Genomic DNA, 13,800 nt, shown 5'->3' with positions numbered 1-13,800 from the left:
AAGGCTGATATTTCTAATTGTTATAACAAAGTTTTCGTTGTTTAACGAACAACAGACGTGGAGCTGACACGTCTGTTATTCGTGCTTTATATGATATGTATAACCATTTTGCTGTTGTAATCAGGTTACCTGATGGGACCATAACACGTTTCGTTATTCCAGTCGCAACTCTGGGTTGACGAAACTCTAGAACCGAGTGCCCAGTGCCCTGGGTTCAGTGTGGTAAGTCATGGCCTGGGGTCATATAAGGTTTTTATGAAACAGTTGGTCGCATAAACTTCAGACAGTGCTCATTTGATTTGAAATTGAAAATTGACAGTGGCATTTTTAAGAGTCAAAGTGATTCGAGAGCAACCCCTCCCCCACGCACACCATTTCCCAAAAGACATCCAATCAAAATTTGGATATAGAACATTTGTTCATTTTAGTTAAACAGTCCGCAAATTATGTCTTTCAGGAAGACAACCCCGCCCCTAAAGCTCTCAGGGTAAGAATTGTAAGTTATACTCCGGGGGCATATAAGGTTTTTATAGAAAGGGTGGTTGTATAAACTTTAGAATTATTGGGACTTTCGAACTGTAAGTAATGTAAGTACTATTATTGGGATTCGTGCTTTATATGATATGTATAACCATTTTGCTGTTGTAATCAGGTTACCTGATGGGACCATAACACGTTTCGTTATTCCAGTCCGTTGAGGCGCCAGATAGGAAGCCCTTACTTCTCCAGTTGCCTTCAATAACCGTATCCTGAACGCCCAGTCCAGCGCAGTTCCTTCGTGTATTTTAAAAGGGATCGATGTGTCGCTTATCGCTTATGCAGATGATATTTTTAACTCCAGTCGAACAGTAAAGAATATGCTAAGATTAACCTTACATTGAATAGAGAAAACTCGGACGTGGCTCTGTTCAACTGGGGTGAAACTCGAGCAGGATTTACTGTTAATCTCGACGGCGCGCCAGTTTCCCCAAAATCACAAATGAAATATTTAGGGCTTCCTATCGGTGACACTCTTAAAGGAACTAGAATTCTCTTGATGCTTCATTTCCAGCGTCAAACAGCAACTGTATACGGAAGCTTGGTACCAAACAACCTTTGACTCAACCGCAAACTGCTAGCTAAACTTTACAAAACTTCTGCATTGCTGAATTTCTTATACCTTGCACCTTTTTGGGCGTACGTTTAGGATAACTGAAACGAAAGAGCTTCGGCGAATCTATTTCCGGTATGCCAAATACCTACTTGCCCTTCCACCATGGTCAAGCAACTCCTGGGTCATTAAAAGATACGGCATCATAGACCCGAATGCTTCTATCAGAAAAAGCATAGAAGCTTATAATAATAGAACTGGTCGGCACCCATGGAGCACTATTTTGATACAATGTAATGTTTTGCTTTTGCATGTTTCAATTCTTTTTAAGTAAGATGAAGAGTCGTTTAGTTTTTTAGGTCAATTTATTTTTCCTCTTTTCTTTTATTTATATTATACTCCGTTTTTGATGTCTATTATAACGGGTTATAAATAAATTCAATTCAATTCAAATATATAGTCAATCATAAATTTTTCGAAAATACATCCACATTACGAGTTATAAGGTCTATAGGCCACCATCTGATAATTTGGAATATTTTTTCGTGTCTAGAATATCAACTTCCTAAGAAATATGACAAAGTGTATTTGACATGATTTCAACTTAGGTCTAGCAAAACCACGTTACAATTCATGGTCAAGATAACTTTCAGATAATAAGCTTAGTTTACGAGTTTTACGCCGGTTGTGAAAACTCCTATAAGATTTTCATATTCCAATGCTTCCATCATTTATAACTAGTTTGTGAATATTTACAACAAAACCCGAAAAATGTTTATTAACGACGTTTCAGACTAGTATTGATTTCGTTTCAGACGAAATCAATTCTGACCTAACTAAGAAATGAGGGTCGACTAAGGCAGTTTAAAAAAGACCAAACAGTAGTAGTTTGATTCACAAATTTAAGACGAAAAATCTTTCAGACGAAAGTAATGCATAAACAATTCATTCAAGTTAATTACAATTTGAGCATTCGAGAGACGCTTCTTCTTCGGTTGCAGATGGAAACTTACAGGGTATTTAGACAAAATCATGTAGACCTCAATGACCACAAAAGATTTTCTCCAATAACTGAAACTTATGAGGCGCGTAGACTGGACAAAGGAGGTCGTCCTGGTCCAGTGACTACAGACATAAATATGTATTAACTCATGATGCAATAATAGCCCCAAGACAATTGTTTTTACTCTTATTTACTTTAAAGTAGCAGTCTACTATCCATTTGTAACATAAACATTCAATTTTTTCCGCTTATCAGCTTTAAATTTTCGAGTTGATTTACATAGAGCCGAGATCCGAATCTTTTCTTTTTTTTACTTTAACAAATCTAAATTTATAAAGACTGTCAGGAATGAATAACTGTCAATCCATAGGCCTACTTTTTTTTATTAATCTTTGGTTATGGCTTGCGATCTTTTTCCTTACTTTTCAGTATTATGGGAACACGTAGCTTAAAATAAGGATTGCTTTCAGTGAAGTGCAAACTATGTTCTGGTCTTTAGAAGCCAGGGGGCCTCCACTTAGGTTTTGCTTGTTTTGAGTTTGACTTGGTTATTTATTGTAATTTCTCTTCATTTTGAGTTACATTTATTTATTGATGGTAGTTAATGGTAGTTTTATGCTCAAATAATCATTTGACATTATTTCTACTCAAATTTAGTGTAATGTACCTACTTACTTTCCTTTGAAAAACTTCTTTTGTGGATTTTTTTTATATTAATGTAAGACAAACTGAAAATTCAACAAATTGATTTTCTTACTTGTAAATCCTTGAAGTACGTTGAGCTTGTTTCAGAACTCCAGCTATTTGCACGTTGCGTCATCTTGATTTCCTTTAGGCTGGTAACAAACAAAGATCTTCACTAACTTCTCCCGTGAATGTAAAACAATTCTGAAAAAAAAAGACTTGAGATACAAATTGGAGACTAGTTCCGCCTGTTTCATCTAATTCAACTTGTTTTCATTATTTCAGGCTTTTAAACTATTAGCCCAATTTGTTTTGTTTTTTTTTCATGGAGATGTAAATTTTTGCAGCATATTTATTATTATAATTTATTACATATTTATATTATATTATATATATTTATTTATATATATATATATATATATATATATATATATATATATATATATATATATATATATATATATATATATATATATATATATATATATATATATATATATATATATATATATATATCCATATTTTATTGAACATGTTTTGTAATCAGTTTTCAGGTTATTGTATTTCTCATGAACCAGAAGTAAGTTTTGCAAGAAAAAAAACTGTCTCATACAATACCATTTTCGATGGCTTGTTGCCTACAAATCATTCTTGAATCTTTAACAGGGCATTAGAACATTTGATGTGCAATCGAATTAGCCCTAGTGTTGCCTTTGACTTAAACAAGTGAGTAGAACTTTTTCCATGGAGGAGGGAATTATCTGTAGGGGGGTTATTTTTCGGGGGTAATCTTCCATTGATGATTATTTTCCAGGAAGGAGAATCTTCCAGGGGAAAACGCTTTGACAATAGTTACGCCATAATACGTCCTCAAATCCTGCCATAGTCCCTTCGAATCCCGGTCCTGGCACTTTTTTTAAACTTATTTGGCAAAGTTTCTTTATGTACTAAACCAAGACAGAGTTACAGGAAAAGATATAGAGGAAAATAAAAAAGTTTGCGATGCTTTGGATGTGAAGGAGTATTTATTTTGTGAGGAAGAATTAGTGACATTATTAAAAGGATTTAAAAATTATAAGGCTCCAGGTGCTGATAGTGTGATAAATGAGTTTCTTAAATATGGTGGCTCTGAGGTTAGAAATAAGTTACTGAAGATTGTGAATATGATTTTTGAAAAAGGGGAAGTACCTAGCGATTTTACGAAAGCCTTAGCAAAACCACTGCATAAGAAAGGTGATTAGAGCGACTGAGGTAATTATTAAGGCATTAGTCTGGTCTCTGTAGGTAGCAAATTACTTTGTAATATGATAATTTTTAGACTGAGAGATGCTGTAGACAAATTTATAAGAGAAGAAAAGTGCAGTTTTAGAAAAGGTACAGGATGTATCAAACAAATTTTTACTCTTAGGTAAATAATTGAGAAGTGCCTGAGTTATCAAACACCTTTGGTCCTCAGTTTTATATATTATGAGCAAGCATTCAATTCTGTTGATAGAAGAGCTTTAGTGAAGACCTTATCCTTGTACGGTGTACCAGACAAATACACTAAAACGATTAGTGCTATGTATGAGAACAACGCTGCTGTGGTTAAGGTAGAAAATTAAGTTAGCAGCTGGTTTCATATTAAATCAGGAGTTAAGAAGTGTTATGTTCTATCCTCCTTTATTAGGATCATTCATATGGACCTTATTTTAAGGAGCACAGGAAAGGCAATGGGAGACCACTGAATCAAATGGCGAGGAAAAACTCTTCTGTATTTAGATTATGGTAATGATTTGAGAATCCTAGATGAAAATGTGAGCAAAATAAATACACTTTTGGAGGTTTTGCGAGCTCAGGGTGCTAGAATAGGTTTCGAAACTAATGTTAAGAAGACTAAGTAACTAAGGCTAGGAATTAGTGAAGATAAAAAGGTGACACTGGGTAACAAAAAGATTGATCAGGCGGACAGGGTGTTTTTTCATAGTTAAAAGAAAAGTTTGGAAGAACAGGAAGACAAGACTGCAAACGAAGATTAGAATTTTGGACATATTTGGACAGTGTCAAATATGGTCCCCCTCCTACTCCACCCACACACCCTATCCTCCCATCTGTGCCCCTGTCTCTGCCTATGCTTTAGATAATCCTGAAGGTGTTTTGTGTCTTACTGCAGTAAAATATTATTTGGTGCCACACATGCATCTATTTCTTAAATTTTTGGCAAAACCAAAAGCTATCAAGCTTTTAGCTACAATTTTCTCTCCATGCTAGTGCCATTTTAAAAGTAACTGTATTCATGTCAATATTCTATGATCCTATCAAGCATGTGTAATATGCATAATTTCAAATTATGAGCAGTTTTGAATGACAAGATGCAGCATTAAAAACCATCCTCTGCAGTTTTATCAATAGCTTCCCTCTACCAAGAAACAGAAGTAGAATAGCTACAAATAAAAGTACAGAAACGAAACATGTCATCATTTCTTTTTCCAGTAGATATGGATAGTGTCCAATTCGAATTTGAACAGTGTCAAATATGGCTCTCAAGCATGGGCGCTCTGAAAAGCAGATGAAGATTTTCTAGATGTTTTCTGGAGACATTGCCCACAGATAGTTCTGGGCACCCAGCTGACTGACAGTATTTCAAACAGTAGGCTGTATGAAAAGTGTGGTTCAACCCTGCTTTCAAGGGCTATAATGAGAGAGGCTGAGATGGCTAGGCCACATTCTGCAGATGAAGGATGCCAGATTGCCAAAGATTGTCCTTTTCAGCCATCCTTCTAGGGCTAAACAGAAAGCAGGTCATCCGCGGTCGGGGTGGGATGCTGTCATAAAGAAAGATTTAAAGGAAACGGGAACTTTCTAAGAGGGTTTACAGGAAGGCTTTGAGTTTGACTTGGTTATTTATTGTAACTTCTGTTCATTTTGGGTTTCACTTATTTATTGATGGTGATAGGTGGTAGTATCATGCTTGAAAGATTATTTGACTTTATTTCTGCTCATTTTTAGTTTAATGGAACTCTTTACTTTTTTTTTTTAAACTTGTGCACCTCTTTCAGGTTTATTGGTAAATATCTGGTGAGTGTAAAAGACTTTGAAAATTGGGCTTTAGGTTCATATATTTTGAAGTATATTCATTGGGGATGTTACATGGAGGACATAACATCACTTTGGAATTATGGGAAATGTGAACTAAGGTTTTTTTTTAGATCACCTATGACAACCAATGAGCCTGTTAATAAACTGTTTTGATTTTTAATCCTAGTTTTCAAAGTTGCATTTTATGTCTCTTACATGTCTTTTGCTGAATACATGCCTTGGATATAGGGCTGAAATATTCATTTTAAGTTTACAATTCCATATATTTTACTTGTTGTTCGTTTTTATGATGACAAGGCAGTGTGGTTTTCATTATTATTTCCACTGTAAGCTATGATTTTTGCCCATTGTTTACATATAATATTTGTTATTGGAAACTATACAGACATTTTCCAGGGGGGGAGGGTAATTTCCATATGGGGAATTTACCATGGCTTGAAGTTTGTAATCAGCTTTACTGTGGAAGATGCTGCATGTCTCTGTGTCTAGACAAGAGTAAAAAATGTTTCTTGAAATTTCATGTTCATAAAATGCTGAACTCCATTAAAATAATACAAATTGCGTTTTCAAAACTAGAGAAAATGAAAAAGAGATGGAAAAACAAAAATAAGAAAATTTAAATAGGCAATTAGTCAAAATTTAGATAGATGATGTAGGCTATGCAATCTTTTGAGCCAAAGAAATAAGGAAAAGGTGGTGGTAGTAGGTTGGTGATACTTTCCCAAGAAATATTTTAAACCCTTGATTCATTTCTCAAAGTTTTATTTGCTAAATTAAACTAATTCTCAAGATAGCAAGAAGTCCCTCAGCTAAAACTTTACCAAATTTGTTAAGCACCGACCTGTCATCTAGGCAACTCTTTCAGTCTAGTAAATATGCAGTTTGTCATACAATTCAGCTAGAATGAAAGTAAATACATCAATAGATACTTTTTCATAATTTAATAATTGCTTCTGGGGGAAATTATATTCAAGTCCTTAAAGGGGCTAAAACCTAAACTAGTTTTTAAAAAGGGCCTGAAAACCCCAAAAAATGACATTATAGCAAACCAACACCATTTTTGAGGAGTTTTAGGATCATTAAAAATTTCTTTAAATACGTTTTCATAATAACATTTTACATTTTACTTCCCCTGGGATACCTCCAAATGTGCAATATTGTCAACAAAGACAAAATAAGACAAATAAAGAGAATAACGTGGGCTCAAAACAGAATAATCAAAATAATGATTACAATTCCTGAATCAGCTAGCAAGTCTTTTGGAACTACCCAGTTTCTTAAAAAAAAACATGTTTTTAAACTTTGGTTATTTACGGCAGTTTTGAATCCCTTTTAGCCTCTTTAAGGGCTCAAATTGCAACTTCCCCAGAAGCAGTAATTGCATTATGGAAAAGCATAATAATGGCAGTGTAAATCTAGAATTGGAATGTTGAGGAGAAAACATGTTTAATAAAACCATTCTTAGGCTACTTCATAACACATGGAAAAATTGTAGTTAAAAAAAATTTCTGAAACTTGACTATACTTAAGCCCCAACCCCTCTAATGTGCAACTATAGAGCTCTAACTAGTCTATATATCTCATACATTTTTCTATATGTCAGTCTTGTTCTAACCCATCCACTTATACCCTAAGTCAATTCAGCTGTGACAAAATTAAAAAAAGGAAAAGCACATGGGCATATATAATTTGGGATAAATATTTTTACTTTGGGGGAGGGGGGATAAAGGATAGTAGTACTGCAGTAAAAATTTGTTAATTACGATTATTCTGCAGATTATGAAGTTAAATTGTTTTCTCCTAAATTACTTGAAAAACTGCATATTTACAGTCAGTCCAAAAAAATGGTAAATGTTTAACTTCATCACAAGCTGTCTAAAGTGCATTTGGTAAAATTTACTTTTGGCTATCTTGGAAAGGGATTAGGTTAGGAAAATGAAACTTTCAGGGATGGATCTAAAGGCTAAAGTATGTCATGGGAAGGTATTTTGGTATTTTGGCTGACCTTTGATGACCTTTAAAAATATGTGTGTTATAAAAGTGAAACCTTGCAAAATAAATCTTCTGCTTGAATGAAGTACAACAAAATTGTTTTCAGCTTCACAACTTTGCTCAATCTCAATTTATAAGGTTTTAGAGATATGTAAATACAATTCCAAAATTTTGAAAAAAAAAACATTGATATGGCTCAGAATTCAGTCAATGTTGGTATTACCAGAACAATTTTTTGGGGTCATGAAACTATTGTTAATAGATGCATTTTGACTTTTTGAACATCTTTTCTCTCTTGCAAAACTACTGCAAAGTCATTGTTATGGAGTTGTTCTAGCCCAAATATTCTTGTATTGATACATATAGAATTGCAATCATTTCTGCTTTCACTGATTGGAAATTTGAAATTGCTAATGTTTTAAGACTGAAAATTGCTCTGTGGCTTTTAGAGACAATTTTTAATTAAGTTAGGTTGAGTTTGCAATAGGTTTGCAAGAGAGAAAAGATGTTCAAAAAGTCAAAATGCATCTATTAACAATAGTTTCTTGACCCAAAAAATCGTTCTGGTAATACCAACATTGACTCAGAATTCTAGGCTACTCAAATAACAGGAATTGCATTTTCAGAACTAAAGGCAGACAAAAAGCAACTGGTAACCAAAGATTAAGGTAAATCCCCCTCTATTGAGACTAAAAATGCATAAAGTAGGCTTGCTTAAGGGTAACATTACCTATGGAGCAAAGCATATTTGTCCATGAGCCCTATGGGAAGCAGGGTGAAGCCTGTGTTCTATATTTATTCAACAGAGTGGTAAAAAAAAAAACTGTCATGTAGGCAAATTTCAGGGCCCTCTAGAGGGAGAAGGAGTGGAGGTGTGTACTTTGAAATACCTTCCCAGGATACACTTTAGCCTGTAGACCATCCCCATCCCCAAAAGTTTTATTTTCCTAACCTAACCCCTTTCCAAAATAGCCAAAAGTCACTAAACTAGAATTTTACCATGCATAATACTGCATATAATAAGATTTTGATGACTGCATATTGTTTCTTTGTCATTATTAGAGAAGTGTATCCTTTTTTTAAGCTTGCTAAAATCCCTCCCCATTAAGACTAAAAATGCATAAAGTGGGCTTGCTTAAGGTTAACATTGCCTATGGAGCAAAGCATATTAGTCCATGAGCCCTATGGGCAGCAGGGTGAAGCCTGTGAGAGGTAAAACTAAAAAAAATACCTCAAACAAGGTTTATTAAATAAATATAGAATACAGACCTTGCCCTGCTGCCTGCAGGGCTCATGGACTAACACATTTCACTCTATAGGTAATGTTACCTGTAAGAAAGCACACTTTACGGATTTTTAGTTTGCCCTGTGGAGGAGGAGGGTCAACCAGAAAGGGATGTGCTCCTAGAATTAGCATTTCTAAGTACTATAGCATGTACTACAGTACTATAGCAGTTTAGACAGCTTGTTCAAAACTAAACATTTACCCAAGAAATAAGAAGAAGGTAAAAATAGAGGCTATGCTAGCTAGGTAACACATTTCCAAGTTATATTTTAGGCCTTGGATTAATTTCTGAGTGTTATTCACCTAAATCAGCTACCTTTCAGGATAGCAAAAGGCCCCCCAATTAGTCCTCGTTATAGATTACACAGAAGTAAGTCATACCAATACAAGTATAGAGCCGTAAAATGAAGTTTAAATATGAGTTCCATTAATGCCCCGTTTTAAGACAAGATAGTCAGTGTTGCCAAAACTTCTTGGGACTAAAGTGGCAAATTCAGCGAAAAAGGGACACTTTTAGTGTCCTCCTAGAAAATTAGCCAATATACTTTAAAAGTTGACAAAAAAAGGCTTTAAATGGTTTTTTCGCAAATCCAGGGCCAGATTTACGTTCTTCTTTTTCAAGTAAAAGCAAACCGGTTCTTCAAATAAGTAAAATCCCATGTAAAACCTCAAATCACCTAATACGTTAAGAAGAAAAAGAATTCAGTACAATTTTTCGGGTTTTCTCAAACCTTCGGTTGTACTAATTATTCTTCTTCCGAAAACTCAGTAAAGCCCTATTTTTACTATTGCGTTTTCCGGCACCAAAGCCGGCTCTGCCGCTTTTTGGACGACAGTTTTCATTTTCATCATTTTTGGCAAAAAATTAGAAAGCGCAGTCTTATTTTAGGAACTGCAGAAGATTCTGAATCATTTGTGCTGCGTTTGCGGTGTTACAGGAACGTAAAGAAAATTTGGAGTACAACTAAGATGAATGGCAAAATTTGTTGTTTAGTTTTTTCGTTTTCAGCCAAAATGTCTACTCTGTACGGCGAGAAAACGAAAACGGCGATAAAACCTTTCTTCACTATGAACCGTCTCGGCCGGAAAACGCCATAATGAGGACAATTAAAAGATTTGCGCCAGCAGACCACAGATATGATGTCTGTCGCTGCCGACACGGCTTAACTGCCCTCGCTCCCTCTTTTCCTTCAGTAACAAATCAGATCTTCTGCAAAATTTTGTCGACCATTTCCCGCAGACTGATATCAAAAAGCTAGTGAAACGCGCTTGGCTTGGAACGTGCTTCACATCCTTTTCACCTGGCTTTCGCCAGCGCGTTTGGTAACGCTGCTCTCGCAAAAATAAACAACCACAGTGTCATTTGATCCAAACATTAATGTATTCATGAGATCATTTAACTAAGAAATCGAACTTGATAAGGAGAGAAATAATGACAAGACAAATATCACTTGTACTGTATAAAGCTAATTTATTCTTCAAAAAACAAAGAAATGTAAAATTCTTTGCAAATAGTGGAGAGACAAATATCACATGTGCTCAATCAAATGTTGAAATAAAAAGGAAAAAGTATAAAAAAAAACAATGAAAAAGGCTTTTCGGTGTCAAAAATAGCTATGGTTTTTCTAGGAAAATCCGTTTCTCTCTGCCCACTCTCTTTCTTCTGAGAAGGGGTCGACGGCGTCCGTAAAAGACAATGAAAAGGCTTATTTAATCGCAATCCCTTTAACCAGAAGCAGAATGGTGCACAACAAATGTCAAAGAAAATCCAAAATATTTTGCGCTAGGCCTTTGCCATCTTCGTTGCTCAAGATGGACCGAACCAAAAAACCTAGATAGCAGGAAGAGACCTTTATAAGGGAAAGACTGTGCTGGATTTCATATGCAGTGCATTCCATGGTATGAAGGCTTACGAAAAGTGAGCAGATACAGAGTGAATTTCAAGAAAGAAAGGAGAAAATTCCAAGAATGTGAGAGCATGAAGGGAAACTTTAATGCAAATTCCTGTACAAGAAATCTGTTCAAAGCTTCAGCTTTTGTTTTTGAAAAAAAAAAATCAGTGTCTAGTGGTTAACAATTTTGGAGAAAAAACTTCGGATACTGCATTCTGATTTCAGTTATTTGGTTTTCTGATTGGTCAGTCAAAAAGGTCAGGTTCAGATTCATTGTCTATTTGCTCATCCTTGGCGTCAGCCTTGTAGTACCACTTCGAATAGTTGTTAAGTAATATTGGCAGAATCTGCCACCGATCCACCGACGCAGCATTACGAGTAACCATCTGCTTTACGTGCATGTGGGAATCCACAGTTTTCACTTCCAACTGATTTCGCAACTTAGTTTTAATGTTTGTTAGTTGAGAAAGCTGTCTTTCGACACCAGCACTTGAGTGAGGTAACGCGCATAAGGTCAACATTAAGTTTGATAGTTCCAAGAATTTGGGAGCGCCGTCGGGATTCTTCAAATCTAACAAGAGCTTCCAAAAATAAGATGTTGAGGACACTAGCTCTTCACCACCAGACTTCAGCATCATGTGACTTGAAGTCAACTGTCTTACCACGTTTGAATTTTCACGCTTTTGAAAAGGAAAGTAGTGCGGATAAGATAAAAATTCCCTAAGACGAAAACGAACCTGAAAAGCACAAAGCTTAAATTAAAAGCAGTTGCAGTTGAGAAAAAACCGAAAATAAATACATACGTTATTGATTATGAAAAAATGCCAGAAAGTGTGATTTTTCAAAAAGTTGCTTTTTTTCACCCAATAGTGGCACGGTGTCATCCAGAGTAAAACAGTGTCAAAAAAGCACTAAAAGTATCCCTTTGGCAACCCTGAGGATAGTTTCAGTTTGGGCTACCGTTTCCCATAATTCCGTTTTATTTTAGCCTTTTTTTGTGTCGTTTCGGTGCTGCCTTTGACAAATAAAACGCTGGAAAAGATGGGAGCTTACTGGCAAGTTTTGGAAATCGGCAATGCTCCTTGAGTGTTACTAGCTTTTTCAGATTACTAAACTGTTCACCTGTGCTAATACATTTAACAGAAGACAAGTAAGAAAGCCCATGTCTTCCATTGATATTGCACCCATCTGACATAGCCATTCAAGGTAGACATGAGTCAGTAGAGGTATACTTGTGTGAACAGTTACTATAATGTGAACACTGCTTTTGGGCTAAGTCGTAGACTGGAGCTCCAGAATACCTCTACGAGTGAACTTTACGTATTTTGGTAAAATTCTAGTTTAGTGACTTCTTGCTATCTTGGAAAGGGGCTAGGTTAGGAAAATGAAACTTTCAGGGATTGGTCTACAGGCTAAAGTATGTCTCGGAGAGGTATTTTGAAGTACCTACCTCCACTTCTTCTCTCTCTAGAGGGACCTTTAAAAATATGTGTGTTATAAAAGTGAAACCTTGAAAAATAGATCTTCTGCTTGAATGAAGTACAACAAACTTGTTTTCAGCTTCACAGCTTTGCTCAATCCCAATTTATAAGGTTTTAAAGATATGTAAATACATTCCCTAAATTTTTAAAATAATACATTGATATGGCTCAGAATTCTACTCAAATAACAGGAATTGCATTTTCAGAATTAAAGGCAGAGAAAAAGCAAGTGGTAAATGAAAATTAAGGTAAATATTGTTTTGTCAAAATTTCAATAGGTTCTACCTGTCATGTAGGCAAATTTCAGGGCCCTCTAGAGAGAGAAGGAGTGGAGATGGGTACTTTAAAGTACCTTCCTGGGATAAAGTTTAGCCTGTAGACCCATCCCCTAAAATTTCATTTTCCTAACCTAACCCCTTTCCAAGATAGCGAGAAGTCACAAAACTAGAATTTTAACCCTATTTTTTAACCTGTATTCATTAATGAAAGTTCCAATTTCCTAACACAACCCCTTTCTAAGATAGCAAAACGTAACCAAACTAGAGTTCGACCTGGAAATTTATCTATAGCCCTGTAGAATAAGACTGAAATGTGAAGAGTTCTGCTGAAGATGCTACACATCTTGAAGTATCTATTAAAAAATATTATTTGGATTAACAATGCTTTGTGACCACTAGGGTCTTGCTTCATCAAGGTTTTATCTCTGGATCCCAAATTACCAATCTAAGGTCAAACCTAGAGTATCAAAAGGTTATAACAAAGATTTCCAAGTATCTAAACAAGTCTTGCAGCCTCAGTGTAAAGTGACTTGTCCTATGAATGTCTTTATGCCTATGTGATTCAAATTGCAGGATATTACCCAACATTTATAAGTGACTGACACCCAGAAACTAGCAAACTTACTAAACAACCAGTTTGCTTCTGTCTTCACAACAGAACCAGATAGTGAGCCTCCACCCCCTCCTAAATACGATCATACTTTCTCCCATGAGTACGGTTGTTATCACTGTACCTATGGTGGAAAAGAGGCTAAAAAACCTCGATGCCAACAAATCAGCCAGCCCTGATGGAATCCACCCGAGGTTGCTCAAAGAAACAGCCACTGAGATTTCCCCCACTTTGTGCCATCTATTTCAGTTTTCTCTTGATTGCAGAGTTGTTCCCTCACAATGGAAGACTGCTTATGTTACACCCATATTCAAAAAGGGTGACTGGTCTAAAGCTGAAAACTACAGACCTATAAGCCTTACGTCTGCTGTTGCTAAGGTTTTAGAGAGAATTGTCAACAACACAGT

The 13,800-nt window shown here is 35.6% G+C and overlaps 1 protein-coding gene across 3 annotated transcripts in view; it reads right to left on the bottom strand.

Moving 5' to 3' along the window:
• The window catches only part of LOC136033059 (GATOR2 complex protein WDR59-like), a 125,062-nt gene extending 115,464 nt beyond the window's left edge, over positions 1–9,598 (bottom strand). For 2 of the 3 annotated variants that reach the window (XM_065713647.1, XM_065713650.1), the window contains exons 1-2: positions 9,514–9,598; positions 2,851–2,981 (exon numbers count right to left, since the gene is read on the bottom strand). In XM_065713647.1, the coding sequence (XP_065569719.1) occupies positions 2,851–2,913 (63 nt within the window). In that variant the 5' untranslated portion in view covers positions 2,914–2,981; positions 9,514–9,598. Of the gene's footprint in view, positions 1–2,850; positions 2,982–9,435; positions 9,455–9,513 lie in introns of those variants that run through there. The other variant, XM_065713649.1, reaches the window with a different exon arrangement.
• Positions 9,599–13,800: the final 4,202 nt, after the last annotated feature.

Source organism: Artemia franciscana, chromosome 11, assembly GCF_032884065.1.
Source record: "Artemia franciscana chromosome 11, ASM3288406v1, whole genome shotgun sequence".
NCBI classification, from domain to species: Eukaryota; Metazoa; Arthropoda; class Branchiopoda; order Anostraca; family Artemiidae; genus Artemia; species Artemia franciscana.
This window is presented reverse-complemented; position numbering and strand designations above follow the sequence as displayed.